The sequence below is a fragment of the Agelaius phoeniceus genome, chromosome 17 (genome assembly GCF_051311805.1).
Source record: "Agelaius phoeniceus isolate bAgePho1 chromosome 17, bAgePho1.hap1, whole genome shotgun sequence".
NCBI classification, from domain to species: domain Eukaryota; kingdom Metazoa; phylum Chordata; class Aves; order Passeriformes; family Icteridae; genus Agelaius; species Agelaius phoeniceus.
The window spans coordinates 8,287,829-8,307,377 of NC_135281.1; the positions used below are offsets into that span (position 1 = coordinate 8,287,829).

General features: G+C 57.4%; 3 protein-coding genes across 4 annotated transcripts in view; 1 reads left to right on the forward strand and 2 right to left on the reverse strand.

The window, feature by feature from the left end:
- PCIF1 (phosphorylated CTD interacting factor 1) lies at nucleotides 1-11,454 on the reverse strand. Of its 2 annotated transcripts, none has more exons than XM_077187487.1 (16): nucleotides 11,342-11,454; nucleotides 8,182-8,320; nucleotides 7,877-8,001; nucleotides 7,334-7,471; nucleotides 7,037-7,167; nucleotides 6,672-6,826; nucleotides 6,302-6,449; nucleotides 6,034-6,117; nucleotides 5,188-5,287; nucleotides 4,880-5,042; nucleotides 3,590-3,762; nucleotides 3,065-3,151; nucleotides 2,391-2,575; nucleotides 2,202-2,295; nucleotides 1,830-2,005; nucleotides 1-1,069 (listed from the first exon to the last, which is right to left on the reverse strand). In XM_077187487.1, exons 2-16 carry the CDS (start codon nucleotides 8,303-8,305, stop codon nucleotides 817-819), a joined length of 2,136 nt encoding a protein of 711 aa, XP_077043602.1. In that variant the 5' UTR covers nucleotides 8,306-8,320; nucleotides 11,342-11,454; the 3' UTR covers nucleotides 1-816. The 2 variants fall into 2 exon arrangements, with proteins under 2 accessions (XP_077043602.1, XP_077043601.1); XM_077187486.1 differs by lacking the exon at nucleotides 11,342-11,454 and adding an exon at nucleotides 11,002-11,116.
- Nucleotides 10,332-19,549, reverse strand: part of CTSA (cathepsin A) — a 20,484-nt gene continuing 11,266 nt past the window's right edge. Inside the window, exons 10-16 of the mRNA XM_054644558.2 lie at nucleotides 19,467-19,545; nucleotides 19,180-19,328; nucleotides 19,033-19,108; nucleotides 18,835-18,924; nucleotides 18,612-18,713; nucleotides 11,342-18,469; nucleotides 10,332-11,110 (exon numbers count right to left, since the gene is read on the reverse strand). Coding sequence (XP_054500533.2) covers nucleotides 18,386-18,469; nucleotides 18,612-18,713; nucleotides 18,835-18,924; nucleotides 19,033-19,108; nucleotides 19,180-19,328; nucleotides 19,467-19,545 — 580 coding nt within the window. The 3' untranslated portion in view covers nucleotides 10,332-11,110; nucleotides 11,342-18,385. The remainder of the gene's footprint in view (nucleotides 11,111-11,341; nucleotides 18,470-18,611; nucleotides 18,714-18,834; nucleotides 18,925-19,032; nucleotides 19,109-19,179; nucleotides 19,329-19,466; nucleotides 19,546-19,549) is intronic.
- On the forward strand, nucleotides 13,207-17,572 carry PLTP (phospholipid transfer protein). Its single transcript, XM_054644441.2, has 16 exons — nucleotides 13,207-13,322; nucleotides 14,102-14,217; nucleotides 14,403-14,502; nucleotides 14,576-14,704; nucleotides 14,840-14,995; nucleotides 15,139-15,202; nucleotides 15,369-15,432; nucleotides 15,549-15,640; nucleotides 15,775-15,951; nucleotides 16,101-16,160; nucleotides 16,253-16,414; nucleotides 16,586-16,653; nucleotides 16,728-16,770; nucleotides 16,923-16,986; nucleotides 17,072-17,148; nucleotides 17,243-17,572. The coding sequence occupies exons 2-16, from the start codon at nucleotides 14,109-14,111 to the stop codon at nucleotides 17,381-17,383; spliced, it is 1,506 nt and encodes a 501-aa protein (XP_054500416.2). The 5' UTR covers nucleotides 13,207-13,322; nucleotides 14,102-14,108; the 3' UTR covers nucleotides 17,384-17,572.

Below are 19,549 nucleotides of genomic sequence, written 5' to 3' on the forward strand. Positions count from 1 at the left end.
CAGAGCTGTATGCTGGTTTTAATGTTCCTAAGAACTAGGAAACAGAAATCAAAAATAGATTTTGCTCTTCTTGATAAAAGTAATAAAATGGTTAGCGGTGTTAAATTAATCCTTACAAAACAAAACCCAAGGAGGTTAAATAAAGCCCGGAGGCTCCGCATAAAAACCACAATGACTACAAAACAGCTGCAAAGACATCTTTACACACCAAATAAACTCTTCTCCTCTGCTCCTCCCCTCTCCAGGACACAATGTCAGCGAACACAGGACTCACACATGAGAAAGAAACACAGATGCGATGGGAGCAGCCCCACGAGGAGCGTGGGCGCCACAGACAGAACTATTTACACTATGGACACGGAGCCGTGCTGGGGCCAGCCCGGCCGCAGGAGCCCCCGGGCTCTGCCCGTCCCTCTCCTGCCGGGGCCCCTCCGGCCGCGGCGCTCAGCGCCCAGCACTCGCGCTTGCCATCCGTCCCTCCATCTGTTCCACCGTCCTTCTGCCTGCCCACGCGCGCGTCCCAGCTCTGGCCGTCCCTTCCCTCGGCGCTCCGGCGTCGCGGAGCTGCCGGCTCCTCCTGCTGCGCCACGCTGGGCTCCCTCGCCCTGCTGAGGGCCGTGGCTGAGCCTCCTCTCCCACCGGCCGCCGGACGCTCCCGGCTCCTGGGGGCTGGCGTGCAGTTCACAGAGGAGAGCGGGTGCCGTGGAGCTGCTGCGCAGGAGTCCCAGGCCGTGCTGCGCAGCCAGCAGTCTCTGCTGCCCCGGCCAGCCTCCCCCGGGGCCACCGGCACCTCCCCTGCTGCCTCGCACCTCTGCCTTAGTTGGGATTAGTCTCTCGGCTGCTGCTCTGCTCTCGGCCCAGCTCCCGCTCTTTGTCCGCTGTGGAGGAGGAGGAGGAGGATGAGGACGAGGAGGAGGAAGACGAGGAGCTGAGGGTTCGGCCCGAATGCTTGTAGGCTGCAACGAGCTCCTGCAGCCGCTCCGGCGTGGGCTCCCACTTGGCAAAGCCGGCGCTGTTCTGCAGGAAGAGGACGGCTGTGTTGTGCACAGCCTTGTAGTACATCTCCTCCCTGCAAGGGAAGAGCACAGGCATCAGCACCGCCCCTGGCTCCCGCCCAAAGCCCTCACACCTGCTCCTCCTCTTCCCTTGTAGACAAGTATTTGTCCCATCCTTTCTCTCATTATTCTGAGCAGAAGGGAAGCACAGTGCAGCCTTGGGCAGTTCTGAGTACAGTAGAGGCTCCTGAGCTTTGAGAGGGAAGAAACTGATGCTGCAGAGTCCCATTGCTGCATACCAGTACATGCACATGCTGGAACCTTGCTGTCCCCTGTCCCTGCAGAAGGGACTCAGCACAGTGAAGCATCAGTCCTCAGCAGGTAAGAAATTCAGTGTTCTGGCACCTGTTGCTTAAACAAGCTGCTACTCACACTTGTTGCCTCAGCAGCAGAGCAGACACCAGCCTGCCCCACTGGAGACCAAACCCCCACTGACTGCCCCTTGCCTCTGCTCTCCCAGTGACATCCAGCTGCTGCAGCACAAGCAGCTACCAGGCCTGAGGGCTGGCAGAGGCACAAATCAGTGCCACAGGTGTGACCTGTTCCAGCTGGACTCATGCCCAAGGCACACACCTCTCACAAGCTAAAGTTAGCAGTCATTAAACAGACGTTGAATTCACCATGCTGTCTGCCCATCCTAAACACCCAAAGTGATGATGCGCTGCGCTTGTCCTTGCCTGCTCCCTGCTTCCCACTGATTTCAGCCTGGGAGAGGATATTTCTGTCACACAGCTTCAGAGCTGTGTTCCCAAAGGATCTGAGAACAAAGCCTACTTTTTGCAGACATGCTGGGACCCGCTGCGGTACTCGTGATCGAAGGCCGGCAGGATGAGCTGGTGTCGCTTGAATTTGCTCTGCTCCATGCGCGTCAGGGCTGGCGTGGGGGGGTCCCGCCACTCAGGGATGAAGACAATGAAGGAGAGCGGCTCGCTGGAGCTCTCCAGCAGTTTCTAGTGCAAGAAGAAAAGGAACAATCTGAGCAATGACGTGTTTAATAAGTCCTACAGAAAGGAAATGCTTCTGATTTAAGAGCAGTGACCAGCTGTCACTGTCCTCTGTCCATGCCCTCAGGGTGCAGGAGTGGTGAGGAGCAGAGGATGGACAGCACAGCTCCATCCCAAACAACCTCACTGCGAGCAGACATACCTCAAAGTGAGAGACCATGGCATCCATCAGCTCCTCACAGAACGGAGGATTTGCCTCAAAAGAACCACTTATAGGGAAGAAATCCAGGCACGGGCTGGAGAAAGAGGCAAAGATTCCCATCAGCTCGTCCTGAGTCATCTCACGGGCATGCACCCACACCCACGCAGAGCAAGGGAACGCAATACTCACCCCCTGGATCCAAAATACCCGTCTGTGTCCAAGAAGGCTGAACAGTACTGTTTAAAATAGCAATTCAGGGGCGAGGCAAAGCATTCAAAACTCACTCCAAAGAGCTTGTGGAGGGCTTCAAAGATGTGCACGGGAAGTGCCCCTTGCAGACCCGTCCCTTCATACAGCCCCACACCGAACATCATCTGAGGAGAGCAAACCCTGGTGAGCCGCGCCAGCACTCGCTGTTCCTGCTGTTCCCCTCACTGACCACAGACCCAGGACCACATGTCCATGCACCCACTCCTCTAGGTATGCAGGGCCCCCTCATCCTTTCTCAAACTTGTGTAAGTCCCTGCATGTATCCAAGAATGCTCTTTAGAGATTTTATCCAACTCTGACCCCACAAAACCATCAGTTTTCTCTTGTACCCAAGTGACTCTTCAGCTGCCCTCAGAGTCAAGAGCTACTGAAGGTTTCCTTCACAAAGATCTTTACCCACACCTATTTCTCATGTCAAGACCACAACTGCTCCCCAGTCCACAGTCCTACCTCAGCAAAACCTGAGGAGATTACAGACCCAGTTTAAACCCCATGTTGCTCCAGGCTCCCAAAGCTGTGACCCTTTCCCAGAGCAAAGACAAGTCCCCAGTACTGCCAAGGTTTTCTGATGTACAGCTGTGGTGAGACCGTACCTGATATCGACGGAGAAGGCACCAAACCCTGGGCAGGAACTTTTCAAAGCCTGAGTCGTCGATGCAGCTGTACCGATAAAGAAGCCACTGGAAGAGAAAGCCCAGCCATTGAAGACACCAGGAACAGCCAAACTATGGTGATACACGCACATTGTGACAGGGAGAGGGAGGCTGAGGAGCAGGTGGGCTCTGCAGGGAGTTGTCAGCACATCTGCTGTCACTGCGTGAGCCACCAGCATGTCACTAACACAAAATGAATGAACCACCACAGCAGCACGTGTCTCTCAGCAAGGGTTGCCTTGGTTTGAGTACAATGTTCTGGCAGCACAACATTTATTCAGAGCACACACCCAACACCTGGGAAATACTCCCAGCAGAGCCTGACCCCAGCTAAGGTGAGAGCAGCTGTCCTCATGGCCATGGCAGTGTGTGACAGCCCTGCAGGGTCAGCTGGCCAGCCTCTGCCCAGCCCTGCCCAGGAGATGACCGTGCCCCAGGGGCAGCAGAGCAGTGCCCAGCCCTTACCAGCTTGCTGAAGTAGTTGCGGCTCACTTTGACCATCTCCCCCTTGTAGCGCACACACGCCACATTGTTCTCCATGTGCATCTCCACGCTGGGCAGTGGCGGGGAGGGGATGGCCAGTCTCACGGGGTAGCAGTACACCAGCCTGTCCTGGACCTCAGGAGCTTCCACCTCAGCTATGGACAACGAACAGAAAGGCAGCCTGTGAGAAGCCAAGGGTATTCGGGACCAATCTTCAGTCCACCTCAAAAGACACAGCAAAGCAAAAAGGGCTGAAGAATAGGGTGGTCCTCCCAAAAAACCACCATGGTGGTCCCTCACAGATCTTGTAGGCAGCTACCTAGGTTCAAAGCTGATTCCCTAATGCAGACAGCACACAGCCACCCCAGCGTCCTGAGGCATGCTCCAAACAAACAAAACCCTCTTTTGTTGCTACTGTTTCTTATTTCAGTTTGCCCCAAACTCATCCAAAGCACAATAAAAATTCACAGGCTGCCAAATGCAGGAGGCAAAAGAATCTCCCTGCACCTTTTGGTTATCCATTGCCTCAGCTTCAGGGAGACCTCATAAATCAGCTGGAAGGAATCTCTGACTTAATGGGGTTGGAAGATAAGCATCAAAAACAATGGCAAAAGGCAGACATTGGGACCTGAAGGGAGCCTAAGGAGAGCCAGCACCCAAAAGGGAAAAGGACTACAGACAGTGGCAATGAAAGAAGCAGACCCCATGGAGGAAGGAAAAGCTGACTAGAGAGAGATATACAGACATGAACGAAAGAAATAACAGAGGAAAGATCAAGGAACACAAACTCTGCCAAGAAAGGGTGCACAGTGACAAGCTGGGAGGCAGAGGGGTGCTCAAAACACAAGAAATGTGTCAAATGAGAATAAAGGGAGAACACTCAGCATTACTAAGGGGGTGTCAGCTATCCCCAGGAATTCATGAAGCAGCAAAGCAAAAAAGCATGGTCCAGTGAAATGAATGAATGCCCTGCTCAGTGTGACCTGCTCCTAACAAGCTACTTCATCCTGGCAAATCACGTATTTGTAGTATCTGATGGTACAGCTGGTCACAGGACCTGATGGAAGACAATCTGTCACTGCACAGACACTGGGACTGAAAGCTGAAGCCTATGTTGGACTGGCTGTTTCTTACTTTGAAACAGATTGTCTGACTTTTGGAGACAGAGCTGCTCTCCCAACAGGTAACACTCTCTGAATAGAGACAGGCCAGACCATGGGGCCTTAAACTGCAGTGCTGTAGCTCTACAGCTCCTCAAAGCTGGCTGCATACCAGAGATATTGTTCTCTTTGAGTATGGCAAGATGCTTCTCCCGGATGCGCTTGACGTATTCCAGGGATATGTAGTAAATTTTACTGCAGATGCCTTCAACAGAATCCTTGGCTGCAGCAGACACATGGGGCCCACACTGTTTGCGTAAGTGCTCCAGGCGGTCCTGTGGAAACAGAGAAGCAGAGTCTCTTAAACGGCCACCACTGGCTCTCCAGGGGTCTTCAATGTCTCCAGAAGGACCTATACCTGTCCCCACATGTCCCCTCCCCAGCTCCCTGTGCCCAGCCACACATCAGAGGTACACTGACCATGTAGTCCTCCTTGGAGGCAGAATGGTCCCGTCGCAGCCAGCTGAAGGTGTCCTCCACATTCCACTTCACCACCTTCCTACTGTCTGGGGAAGCACTCCTGCAAAAACAGAGGCAAAATTTAACTCACAGCTGCACAGCAAGATATTCCACACCCCTCCAAAGTTTTCTATCAGTAGGGAATGTGGACACTGTCACTTGTCAAGGCCCATCCCTGTCACTCCCCTCCATTCTCTGGAAAGGCCTTCCAGACATTTGCATGACTGCAGACTGCTACATTCTCTCCAAAACTTGGTGTAGCTGGCTGCTGTCCTCTCTGCAACAGGAGAGGCCCAAAAAGCCTTTATTTGTCATGGCACTGGTCCATTTTGACACTGCCTCTAATTTTCAATTACTGCTAGGGGCTTGTAACTCTGAGAAAACTACCCTGTTTACAAGCTTTTCCTTTCCCCCACAAGGTTCTCCCCAACTCTCTTCCTCAGTTCTGTCTCCTGTGGCAGAACTGGTCAGAAAAACCCTACCTTGTATACAAAATGCCACTCTAAGCTTGTTGCTCTGTAACACCAGTGAGTGCCCAAGCACTCCTGATTTTATCTCAGGGATAACGAAAGACATTCCACACCCAGTACTTCATTGTCTCCACACACATTCAGCTCCCCAGTATGACATTTTACAGTAACATAATTATCAAAAGATGGCTCCAGCACTACTGTTTCTCCTCTGTATGTTCCTAACCTTGCTTTTCCTCAATAACATTATGCCCAGTGCTGGATAAGGCAGGATGAGAAGCCCCTAAAGTCCTTTTGTCTTTTCTGAACGTGAGAGCACTGTGAGAAGAGCTCCCACCTGGATTCAATCAGTCGTTTCGCAGCCTCAGCATACTTGAAGAGCAGCCTCTTGGCTTCCTCTCGGAACTTAATTCTGGATAACCTGAGGTAAGTTAAATTCATATGCATGAGTCTCACAAAGGCATGGAAGACAGGTTCAGTTCTCCAGCTTTCCTTTACCAGCATCCAAACAAAGGGAAGCACCACAGCAGAACCGTGGCAGCTAAATCACCAGACCAGACTGACCCAGAACCATCCCAACAAAGTGCTCTGTCTGTGAACAGTACCTGATGGGAATGTCATTCATGATCTCTCTGAACATGGAAGGAGACACTACTGGCTCGCAGTCACTCGGTAGAAGAGGATCTGTCCCTTTGTCAACCACTTTTCTCTCCAACATCCAGCGATTAAATGACTCCCTTGGGGGGTCAATCCCTGGAGATGTACAGAAGGGTCTAATCAATACCATACAGAAATGCCCAGTAGCTCTGATAAGGATCATCACACGAAGTTCTGCCTAATCAATTAACCAACAATGCCACAGAGTATAACCATCACAAAAAGAGAACACAGGGACTAGACAGGCATAAAACAAAAGTCAGATCACCAGAACACTAGAACTGAGATGGAAATCAACGGAACCCAACAGAAACTCACCTTCCCGCTGCTGGCAGAGCTCACGGTAATGCTGCCGCAGCTTGAGAATGAGCTGGGACCGGAGCAGCTCCACCTCAGGGTGTGGAGAAAGCACTTCTGATGGTGCCCTCTGCTTAATCACAGCATTTGTCTGAATATCCAGGTCCCAGTATACTCTGTGGCAGAAGCAAATGTCATCAGGATAACCAGATCACTGGCTAATTATCAAATAATGCTTTTAAAGATGTTTCCTTGGGCTATTTCACCAGCCAGGAAACCAAACTATCAAGACCCCTGGCAGTGATTTATCCCTCAGGTTTCTTGAAACCTGTGTGTCTCAAACACTTTACTGAGAAAGGAACAGAAGACAAATGGACACAACTCACTCAGTTGGTCGTAGAAGAGCTGCCTGCTGTTTGTCTTCAGGTGAAACACACCATGCCTTCAAAACAGAGGTTCCTGGAATACTGGGAGAGCTGGGGACTGGCTGAGCAGCTGGGTTCCCTGGGACATCCACCTGTGTGTGTGAGAGATGAATTACTGCACCAGAGAGACAGGTAAAGGAGAAGCAGCCCAGTGAATCAAACAGTCCACACCAGCACACCACACAGGAGACGCCCATGAGCTCTCCAGACCCCCTTGGTTTCAGGCTGCACATGTTTGTTTCAGAGCACCACACCCACCTTGGGCTTCTTCACACTGTTGCCACTTGGTGGAACCTCTTCTGAGAACCTCCTCTTCCTCTGCTTGCTCTCCACAGAGGCATCCGCCACCCCACCTTCCAGTGGCATAGGAGCCGCATTCAGTCCCAGAGGGTCTGACTATGAGAGTCCAAACAACAACAGCACACGTCAAGCTCACCCACTGCCACTGCAGTGTCCCATTGCACTGCTCCCAGCTCCCACGTGGATGGAAATAGGGACACCACTAGTCACACCTGCACAAAGCTGAAAGATTCTCTTCTAGATGTCTATATGCTTTTTAAAAATACTTTTAATGAGAAAAACTCATCACAAATCCCCCACGCTGACTGTTCTTTGAGCGGTGCACGACTCCTGGAACAGCAACACCTGACAGAGGAACACTTCCCCAGAATCATGCCAGACAATGGACCGAGCAAGGAGTTCTGAAGGCACACAAGACCCTCACACACCTGTAATCTGAGGCCCACAGACCATGAAGACCCCAGTCCTGGCACAGCACTCCCACGGTGAGTGAGCACTTACTATGACATCGTGCTGTCCCAGCACAGGCATTTCCCACAGAGACTGGTTGGTGAAGCGGTTGAAGTAGTACGGGCGGTTCTCCCGCTTGCTCCAGCACTTCTCCCAGCCAGCCTGCACCAGCTCATCTGAGAGGACAGTGAGAGTCAGGAGAGGAGCATCCTGCACGACAGACCTGCCCTGCAGTGCCCAGCACTGTCACAGCACACTCTGAAACACACATCATTCCTGGCCTCCCTTGGCAGCCTTGTTTCACCCCTCTCCCCACTGCCAGGGCCCTGCAGAATTCCTGAAGGCAGAGTTGGTACCTGGCAGGTCCTGTACCAGGCGCATGGGTTTGGGGGAGCTGGGCTGGTTCTGGTTGGAGGTGCCAGGTGAGTGACTCATGAGAGACGCTTCCTCCGCAGGGCTTCTGTGATTCTCATTGGCCATTTCTCAGCAACCACACTGGAAAAAACAGAGTAATATCCAGTGTTACAGCAGAAAAGGTCCCAGATCTGCTTGGCACACTCAGGTGTAGCAATAAAAGTTCATTCTGATAATAAAACAGGGATTGAACCAGTACACGCAAACTGCACCTCAGCCCTGAAAAACACCTGTTATCCTGGATACAACGAGCTATGAGGAATGCTCAGTGTTAAATGGGGTTAGCCAGGGTGTTCTTCAGGGCAGCATTCAAAATACTCCCTTTTCAGCTAGATCTCTCCAAAGAGTGAAGCATCAGATTGTAAAAATTAACATAAGCTCCTCTGTGATTATGTGCCACCTTCTGCCACACCAATACCACTGGCCAGGTCTGATCTGTTATCCTCAGAGACAGTTTGAATCAACTCACACACACATAACTGCACATCATTTCAACAAAAGGCTTTCATTAAAAAAAAAAAATCTGCTATATAAAATAGCCCTGGAGGTTGACTAACAACTTCTGTGGTTCAGAAAACCACAGGCTGGGACTCAGGAGCTCCCGAATTATTACCCTCTGCATGTCCCAGGCTGACACGTCCTAGTGCTAGTCCTAGTCCCACAAGCAGGGCCTCAGCCAGCTGTTTTGGCCCTTGCTGCTTTTTCATCTGCATAACAACAGTTATGCAAAAGAAGGTCTGTTGGAACAATAAAGCTCCTCTTAATCATAATTTAATGTTGCCAGCTGGAGAGAAACAGCCAGGCTTTTCCTCTCTTAGTCACCACTCTTCCCCTGGGGAAGTTTCTGAAACAGCGCCACAGATTGCTCTTCTCTGGCAGCCCGAAACGCATTGGCAATGAACTGGGGGGAAACAAGGCATTTTACATAATTCCCAGCTACCTCAGACACTTAACTCTCTTCAGGCTTTGGAGACACCCCACAGCACACACCAGCAGAGTCAGGGCAGCAGCAGCACAATGCTGTGCATAGTGTGCTCCTCACCTGAGCAGCACACTACCCGGCAGCAGGAGCCACATACAGGAGCTCTCCAATAAAAACTCTGGATTTTTTTAGGGCTGTCACTGGGATTTGAAGCCTTTGCTGCCCTTCCTGTGCATAAAGGCCAGTGGCTATTTCAGCAGAACAGAAGCAGGAACAAACAGTGATCAAGAGCGAGTGGCCAGTAGCTCTGCTGCCCACAGCATTGGCTGAGATCAGCACTGAGGAACTCGACTCCTTCAGCCCCTTGGAAGATGTTTCCATCCTTCCAGGCAGGGTACACAAAGGAAGGTGTGGGACACTGTGGACACCTGGAGTTTGGGTCTCTGCCCCAGAGCAAGCAGGTAATGCCGTGTGCCTGCTGCAGAGCACAGGACACAAGAGGGGACCTTTAATGGCCTCAGCAGTGAGCGTTGTGCAATCTCACACTCCCTCCTGAACTCCAACCCCACCGTGTCCTTACAGCCACTTCACAAAGGTGCCAAGGTGAGCTAGGCCAGGGGGACAGCTCAGGCTTGTGTCAGCCTGTGGGTACAGGGACCCTGGAGACGGCAGGGCTGCGAGGCAGGAGCACAGGGAAGCTCTGAGAGATGTTTAGTCCCTCCTCCTCAAATTAAAGCTACACTTGCACATGCAACTGCTGCTGTGTCCTGCATGTTACACAGAGCACGCACACCCTGGAGTGAACTGGTGTGTACTGGGGGGACCAGAGCTCCCAAAGTCATGATTGTCAGGATTCACAGACAGCACTGGGCACAGAGCCCTGGCCAGCTTGGATGGCACATGCCAGCTCCAGTGACCAGCCAGTGTTTTTCACCACCCATCGCTCAAAAGAGCTGTCAAATAGGGTGACTGGCTCTGCCTCCTCCCATTTATGGATAAACTGGAATGGTAGAAATAGCCAAGAAGTTTTATCACTTGATCAGTGTTAACAAGTATTAAATCCAAGTACCCTTAAGGTCTGGGAAAAAGAAACAGCCAAACTAACAGGAATCCTGGCAGAAGCCACTCTACTTTTATGTAACTACACTGGGACTTAGACAGTGACAGGGATCCAGAGGAAGCATTTTATGGTGATTACGGTATGTTTTTATACACCATGGCAATGCATACAGTGCTTCACAAACACGGTACAACGCTGTCCCTGCCCAGAGAGCTTACAACCTAGAGCAGCAGCAGCACAACCAGAGACCACAGCGAGGGGTAAGGAGACACAGAGTAAAGAAGTACAGCAAACAGGACCGGTATTTGTTTCCATTTCACCGAGATAGAATTTTGTACAAGACAACAGCAAATGCAGACAAAGGAGATCAGCGACAGCCCCCCCGGGACAACCCCGCGGCTCTCCCCCATCCCAGAACCACGGCTGCTCCAGGAGGCTGGGAGCCAGGCCATCGCCTCCTCCATCGGCACCCATCCCCTTTTCGAGCGCCGGCCGGCGGGCCCGGAGCTGAGCAGCGCAGCGCTCCCGGGGCACCACGGGCACTGGGCACCGGGGCACCGTGTCTGCGCGGGGAAGCGGCCGGGAACCTCCTGGGGCTGCCCTGCCAGCGGCGAAGACGGCACGGAGCTCCTCGGCGCGGCGGGCCGGGGCCGGCGGGCGGCCACGGGCGCCCAGCGAGTGCGGAGAGGAGGCGGCGGCGGCGACAACTCTGCAGTCTGGCCGGGAGCGGTCCGGGGGCGCGGCCTAAGCGGGGCGGCGGCCGGCCGGGCGGGTACTTACGGTGGCGGGCTGCCTGGCGGGACGCGTGGCCGTCGCTCCGTGCTCGCCGCTGGCGCGCCGGGGCCGCATCCTCATAGCGGGGCGTCCCGCGCCTGGCCCGCGGGGGCGGCTGCGGAGACAGGAGCCCGTTACGGCGCCGCGGGGAGGGGCCGCGCGACGCGCAGGCGCGGCGGGGGCACAGCGGGGGCGCGGCGGCGGGAGCGCGGCGGCAGTAGCAGCCGCGCTCTAAGATGGCGGCCGCGGGCCTGCGCCGCCTCCCCTCCGCCGCCCGCGCGCCGCCGCCGGTCCCCGCCGCCTCCTCCTGCACGGCGGGCCGCGGCCACGCGGTTGCGCCGCTTACCTGGGCGTGAGGCCAGGGGCTGCAGGCACCGGGCACCGCTGCGTCCGCCACCGCCGCCGCCCCACCTCCGCCTCGCCCGCCCCGCCGCCGCCATCTTGCGCCGGGGCCGCGGGTGTGGAGCGCATGCGCGAAGCAGAGCCCGCGCTTGGGGGAATTACGTGGAGCATGCGCAAAGGTTGCGCGGTCACCCCGCCCATCCGGTGCCATCTTTGTGGCGGGCGCCGCCCCGCGGTGGGTGCGGAGCGGTCCCGGTCCTGCCCGCGCTGTCGTGGAGCCGCTCCGTGCGGGCCGGCCCCGCCCTCCCGCCCGCCGCGGGCGGTTCCCGGCACTGACAGGGCGCGGCCGCAGCGGTCGCCACCAAAGGGCCTTTGAAGAGCGGCGGCGCCGGGGCGGGGTGGCGGCCGGGCCGGGGGGGGCTGTATTGATGTGGGGGCGTGGGGCTTCCGCCGCCCGCCGGGCACAGCGGTTACTCCCGCTGCGCTTCAGCCCGGGCTGGCCCTAGCAGCCGCTGCCTGTCCCGGCGGTCCCTCGGGCGTAGCGCTGACACGTCCTCCCCACACTACTGCCGTGGCCGTTCCCCGGGTCCCGGTGGCAGCCGGCGGGCGCTGGCAGTGAGGGACCACAGGTCGCTGGGGTCGCTCCCTTGTCCTGCGGCTGCTGCTCCACAGCATATGCTGGAGGATGGCACGGGACGTGGAAGGAGGACACGGCTGTTACTGGGGCTCCCTGCGGGCCGCAGAACCTCTCGCAGCCGGCGGAGCTTCTGCCACATCCACCTAGCAGAGCACCCGTCCTGCCTCTGCCGCAGCTCCCTGGGCAGCCGATGGCCGGTGCTGGCCCACGGCCCCCGGGGAAGACGGGATGGGGAAACTGCGAGGCCTCTCCTGCCCTTTTCTCCTGGGATATCCCCACTGCCCAGCTTTCCAAGGGGTTTCCCATCTCCCGGAGTCCTGCCCTCTGCTCCGGGAGCACCGGGGTCAGTTTAATGAGTTAACGCTGGCGCAGCAGTTCTGGGGTGTGTAAGTGCTGTGTAAGCACTGAGGCTCCCGTTTTGGGCTTCCAGCAGCCCGGCTCCACTGCCCAGAGCACCGATAACCCCCCGAGGCACAAAGGGCGGCTCAGACCGACCCCTGAGGGCAGAGGGGACTCTGTGAAGGGACAGTGAAACTCCAGCCTTGGAGCGAGGCAGCTCAAGTGGCCGAGGGGGTGGAGAGAGCAGGGGCAGACTCTCGGCATGGCTCGGCCAGGCAGGATTTTCGGGAGGGAGCCCCGGGCCGAGGAGCTGCCCGTCTTTCCGTGGGCGCTCATGGGGACACTCTGGCAGTGCCTATTTCGGTGCTGCGACCCCGGAGCCAGCCCAGCTGCCGCTAACACACGGGGCAAGGCCGTCCAGAGGCGCATCCCGCAGAGCCAGTGCTGCCTGCCTTGGGGTCGGGGCAGTCCTGAGGCTCCGCAGCTTCTCTGCTCAGGTTCATGTTACAGATGGCCATAAACCAGCCCTCAGCAGCACCCCCGGCCTGGGTCTGCACTGAAGCTGGGATAGCTGAGCACTGGCAGAAGCTTCATAACACAGACTGGGAGTCCCCAGCAGCCCAGGCCCTCCCGGACATTGCCGTTTGCACGGGGGTGCTGGAGAGATCCATGGCTGTGGCTGCGTGTGCAGGACGCGGGGAGCGGTGATTTCGGGAGGAGGAAGGCTTTGTGTCCAGCCCGGAGGTGGCCAGGCGAGCCGCTGTCTGTGCCGATGCTGGCAGCCAGCCGGGCTCGGCGGGACACAGACCTGCATCCTCCCCGTCCGTCCGCCCGTCCCGCTGTCTCCTCCCAGCTGTGAACCCACAAGGAGTGGCAGTTGGGGGCTATATAAAGGCAGGGAAACCTCAGCCAGCTCAAAAGAAAGTCTTGGAGCTGGTGGTGTTCTCCCTCCCTCCTGCCTTCACGTGATTCAGCTTCCCCACGCCGGGAGCCGAGGACAAGCCTCGCTGTAAGTACCCGAACTGAGCCGGCATTGTGTGGGGGAGTCCCCAGCCGCTGGGCAGGACGGTGGCTCCGGGCCCCAGGGAAGGGGATCTCGCATCCTCTCCCTTCATAGAATTGGAGGAAAACGCTGTGGGGGGTGCCCCGTCCCATCGCACAGCCTCGGGGAGGGGGTCCCCATCCTCTCCTTCAGAGAACTGGCGGAAAATGTGCGGGAGCCCCGTCCCATCCCGCAGGCTCGCACGGAGCTCTGCCTGTTGCTGCGAGATGGACAGGCTCCAGCTCCCGTCTCAAACCAGCCTAGGGGCAGGCGGCACATCTCGGGGGGGCTGTGAGGGTTGTGGGACGGCCCCACGGGCGAGGGCTCGCTCCTCTGCGAGCTGCTGGGGCTCCCCGCTACAGCAGCACGCACGGGGCTGGCGCCTGGCCCTGCGGTTTGGGGAGCGGGTGTGTTTAGGGTGGGGGAGTGCTGGAGTGGGTGTTCCCCGATGGGGGACCCTCGGGCTCCACAGGGCCGGTGCGGGGGCTTGTGCACAGCACCCTGGGGTGGGAGCCGTGCCCCTCATGGGCTGCTGGTCCAGGGGTTTTGGGCAAAGGCAACCTGGGCAGCACTGGGGGGTTTCAGGGAGAACATTGGAGCCGTGGGGTGCTCCTTGGAGCTATCCCCTGCCCTGGGCAGGTTGGACAGCAGCTGCTTCCCTTCCACTGTGTCCCCTGGGCCTGTCTGTGCTGACACCCATGTATGTCCCCAGGCCAGTCCGTGCTGACCCTGCTCTCTGCCTCCAGGTGCGAGATGGCTGCCAGCGGCTGCCTCCTTCTTCTCCTTCTGCCCTCGCTGGTCACAGCTTCACACAGCGCTCCTGGCTGTAAGATCCGGATTACTTCCAAGGGGCTGGACCTGGGTAAGGCGCCGGCCAGGATCTCTCAGTCTGGGAAAGAGGGACATTGGGCACCCTCCTGGGGTCTGTGCTTGTGTAGGGCTCTGCCTGCACTGCTCCACCATGGGGTGGCCGGGGAGCAGTGGGGGCTGTGAGGGGCGATGCTGCCAGGAGGGCATGTCCCAGCCCAGCCTCGTTTTTCCCTGCAGTGAAGCAGGAGGGGCTGCGCTTTGTGGAGCAGGAGCTGCAGAACATCACGGTGTCAGACCTGCATGGGAGTGAGGGCCAGTTCCAGTACAACATCAGCCAGTGAGTGCTGCCTGCTGCCCACGGCTTCCTATGCCCATCTGTCTGTATAACCACTCCTGTCCCCTCCCTGCAGGGTCAAGGTCACAGACCTGCAGCTGGCCTTTTCAGACCTGAACTTCCAGCCCCAGCAGCACCTCGTCTTCAACATCAGCAATGCTTCCATTAGCCTACGCTTCCGCAGGCAGCTGCTCTACTGGTTCTTGTGAGCTGCCTCCCCTTCCTCCTGCTCTGGGTGCTAGCCCACCCCATAGCTGTACTTGCTGGGTGCCACAGGTGCCTTGCTGTCCTGCAGCTGGCAGGAGCTGTGTGCTCCTCTCATCTGCTTTCCCGCTTCTAGCTATGACATTGGGTCCATCAATGCCTCTGCGGATGGTGTCCACATTTACACAGTGCTGCAGTTGGCCAAGGATGAGGCTGGGCGCCTCAAGATCTCCAATATGACCTGCAATGCCTCCATAGCGAGAATGCACGCTGGCTTTTCTGGCACACTCAGGTAACACCTGACCCCTCTGTGTGTGCCTGGCTCCCTAACCCCCTTCCCACACCTTCAGTGCTTCCTCAGCCCAGCTGTGTGCTGGAATGGGCACAGAGCCACAGGGAGAACCAGCAGTGTAGAACCAGTCTTGTGTTTTCCAGGAAGGTCTATGAGTTCCTGAGCACCTTCATCGTCACAGGGATGCGTTTCCTCCTCAGCCAGCAGGTACAGCTGAGCACAGGGAGGGGCTGTGGGATGTTAGGGCTCGATCCTTCATGTGTGGGAGAGGGCAGAGTTGTATCCCACCTGTCTGCTGGGCCTTGTCCTGCCTCTGCAGCTCCTCATCCAGTCCTGGGAGTGATTCCCCTCAACCTGGCTCCTTGCCTTGCAGATCTGCCCATCCCTGGAGCATGCCAGCCTGGTGCTGCTGAACTCTTTGCTGGACACAGTGCCTGGTGTGTGTTGCCCTGGGAAAGGGCTGGAATCCCATTCACTGTCAGGCAGACAGGGCTAGACATCAAGCTGCCAGGCAGCTCCAGGCTAAGTCACACCTGCACATCTTCCCTGGCAGTGAGAAACTACGTGGATGAGCATATCGGGATTGACTACTCCCTCCTACGGGATCCATCCATCACCACTGACACCCTTGAGCTCGACTTCAAGGTGAACGCTGGGTCCTGCCTTGCTGGTCCTTCCCCATTTCTGTGGAGAAGGCTGTGCCAGCAGGCACATTGGGCTCCATGGAGCAGGTAAGGGTTGCCCCATGGCTGTGGGAACCTCTCCTGCTCTTGGTCCAGGGCATGTTCTTCCCCCGGGTGAGAGAGGACCAGGAGCTGGAGAACCATGCAGTGGAGCCGGTGATCAAGGAGACTGAGCGCATGGTTTATGTTGCCTTCTCTGAGTACTTCTTCGACTCAGCCATGCACTCGTACTTCCAGGCAGGAGTACTGACCATAGAGCTCCAGGGGGAGAAGGTAAGGAGCACCAGATGCTCAAACTGTGTGCAGGCAGGAGGGAGGGGTGGGCTGTGTTACGGAGCAAAGGAGGGGCCATCCAGGGAGCAGCTTTGCTGGGACCTGCAGCAGTGGCTTGCTCCCCCTCCAGTAGTTTGTGCTCTCCACAGGTGCCCAAGGACCTGGAGGTTTTGCTGAGAGCCACATTCTTTGGGACCATCTTCATGCTGGTAAGGAGCCCCCAAACAGGATGGAAGGCATGGCAGAGCCCTAGGACAGAGCCTGCTTTGTGCCTAGCCTCCAACTCACGTGCCTTCCCCAGAGCCCTTCTGTGGATGCTCCGCTGCGGCTGGTGCTGCAGGTCTCTGCTCCCCCACGCTGCACCATCAAACCCTCAGGGACCTCAGTTTCTGTCTCTGCTTTCCTGAACATCTCACTGGTGCCCCCGGACCGCCCACCTGTCCAGCTCTCCAGCATGGCCATGGTGAGAGGGGGGCTGGGGCTCCTTGTGCAGTCACCCCAGTGTATACGGGAGCAGTGTCCCTCATCCTGTGTTGTGAGGCACTGGTGTCACCAAGCAGAGGGACACTGGACCTGTGGCATGAACTGGCCTACTGTCCTCTGCTTGCCGTGAGTCAGCCCTCTCCTTCCCCAGGAAACCAAGCTGAGTGCCAAGGTGTTTCTTCAAGGGAAGGCGCTGCGTGTGCAGCTGGACCTACGACGGTATGGCTGGGGTCCCATGGGGCATGGGGAGGGTCCCCTCCACACCCTACTCACAACCGCCTCCTTCTGTGCAGGTTTCGCATCTATTCCAAGCAGTCAGCGCTGGAGTCACTTGCGGTGAGAGCATGCTGATGGCCTGGGAACCCTTACACCCAGCCACAGCTGGGGTGGGCTGGGGAGAGGCTGTCCATTCAGGATCCCCCCTTACAGCCCTCCCTGCCCTGGCTGGCAGCTCTGCCACTACACTGACCCCAGCTCTTCTCCCACAGCTGTTCTCACTGCAGGCCCCACTGAAGACCTTGCTGCAGCTGACCATCATGCCCATCATTAATGGTAGGCATCACTGCTCCCACACAACTGGGAGTGTAGGCAGGGGCATAGCAGAGCTCAGCCTCATCCCAGCTCTCCCTCTCTGCAGAGAGGACAAAGAAGGGGGTGCAGATCCCACTGCCTGAAGGCATGGACTTCACCAGGGAGGTGGTCACCAATCACGCGGTATGTGGTGGGATGGACACAGCCTGTGCCTCCATGTCCTGCTAGGAAGGGCACTGTTACCTCCAGCCTTGCACTGACCCTCTTCCCTCTGCAGGGATTCCTCACAGTGGGAGCTGATCTCCACTTCTCCAAGGGGCTGCGGGAGGTGATTGAGAAATACCGCCCGGTGCCGACCGCCGCTGCCTACTCCAGCTCCCAGCCTGCAGAGCCCAGCCTGGATCCCAGCTCGCTCTAGCTCTCCTCCTTGGACCAAGGGCAGATCCCGGGCTGGACCCGTAGACTGTAGGTAGGAAGCAGCTTCCCTGGTACCACCAGCACATTGTCAGGGCGTCCAGGCCCTGGTGGGGCGCAGCAAGGTGGAGAGGGTGCTCTGGGAATCCCTGCTGCAGCCTGTTCATTACACTAATAAACCACCTGACTCCAACCACATGGCCTCATTGCTTGGAGGACATGTCCATGCTGGGGTACATAGTGGGGAGATGGAAAGGTGGCAGCTGATGCCCAGCTTGGGTCCTTGGGAGCAAACGCAGCTTAGTGCAGTGCCAGAGGGCTCAGTGTGACTGCGCTGCTGCCATTTAGGTGGGTCACTCGTTTCCAGGATGCAGGGACCCCTGCAGAAAGGGCATAGCTCACAGAGCCCAGGGTTCCCTGGCAAAGGGCATTGGCACTCACTGGTGCTCCTCAGAGAGCAGAGGAAAGTGAAGCAAGGGCTGGCACAAAGGTGTCAGGAGGAGCAGAACCGCCCTGGTCAGAGTTTATTGCGAGTTCCTGAAGCACTGCGTGCCCTGGCAGCAGGATTGTTGTGGTAGTGGTGGTAAGTCTCCTTCAGTGGGAGCAGAGGTGGTGGGAGCCAAGGTAGAGGTGAGTAGGACCCAGCCGCCCCCTGCTGCTGCTCCTCATAGCCTGCCCAGGCCGTGTGCATGTGGGGCCGAGGGGAAGTGCTGGGGACTGCTCCCTGCCTGGGAGGGAAGCAGCTGCCACCGCAGACAGGGAGGAGGCAAGACAGGAAGCCACAAGGGAGGAGGTGTGGCTGCAGCAGGTGCACAAAGCCTCTCCCACAAGGACAGAGACCCTCAGCCCGTGCCCCTCACCCTGTCCAGCTGGGGGGAAGGTTGCAGGCATGACAGGTCTGTGGTGTAGCCGAGCAGCAGCGAGGCCGGGCTGTGCAAGGTGCCGGTGGTGAGGGCGGGTGGGGTGGTGGGAGCAGCTGGAGCGCCAGGCACCACCTCTGCAGCTCTTAGTAAGGCTGGTTCTTAATGAAGCGGCAGAACATGGTGAAGGCAGCAAGCGGCCGGTCTGTGGGCACCATGTGGCCAGCTCCCTGTAGGAAAGGAACAATGGTTGGCAGTGTGGCTGGGGTGCTGCCATAGCCCAGCTGACATTACCCAACCCTGACTGCAGCCTTGGTATCCAGCACACCCACCCACAGCCCCATCCCTGGCCCCCAGAGCCCTCAGCCCTACCTTGACAGTGAGGAAAGCAATGTTGGTGAATTCCTTCACGAAGCCACCGATCTGGTTCTCACCGTTTTCCGTGTAGAGCCAGGGCCGGCGAGCCACCTGCACCTGGGAGTAGCAGCAGTGCCTTCAGCACCTGTGGCTGGCCCTGCCCATGCTCCTGCCACAGCCGGCTACAGCACATAGCCTGGAGCCAGTGACTGGCCTGACCTGGGCCCTGCCCATTTACCTTCTGGCACAGGGAATCCACAAACCACTCATCCCCGAGAAAGTTGCAAGCCATGTCAACGTCCCCGTTGTACACCAGGATCCGGTATTTCTGTGTAGCAGAGAGAGAGTGAGCTGTTGGCAGGGCAGCAGCCCCAGCCAGGTAGGAGGCTGAGCTGGCAGAGAGACTTCCAGGGTCTCTGGGTTCCCCTGCACACACCGTGGCTCCAAGCAGTTTGAGGTACACCTCATTCATCTGCATGTACAGGCGCCTGTAGCTGCGGTTCACCTCGAAGCTGTGGAGGAAGCAATGGCAGCATGTCTGCTCCTTCTCAGAGTAGTCCCTCCCTGCCCACAGCTTGCTCACCTGCACACCTGCCACTCTGGGGCCTCGGGGGAGATGTGCAGAGCCTTCCGCACCTCGGGGGAGTTCAGATACATGCTAGGGGCTGTGGAGTTGGTGCAGGGCGGGTCCATCCGGACCTTCTTTCGGGCCACTGGCATCCGGAACAGGTTCTGGGAGAGTCGGGAGAGTCACTGTCACAGCAGCACCTGCCCCACGGAGCAGCTGCTTTCTGCCCCTCCTGCCCACAACAGCACAACTGGCTGAACAGAGGCTGCTCACAGCCCAGCAGCATGGGCACCTTGGCTCACCTGCCGCCAGGAGAACCTCAGTGGCATCCGGATGAAGGAGTTGCCCAGGTCATGTGTGATGAGATAATCACCCTCATATCTGT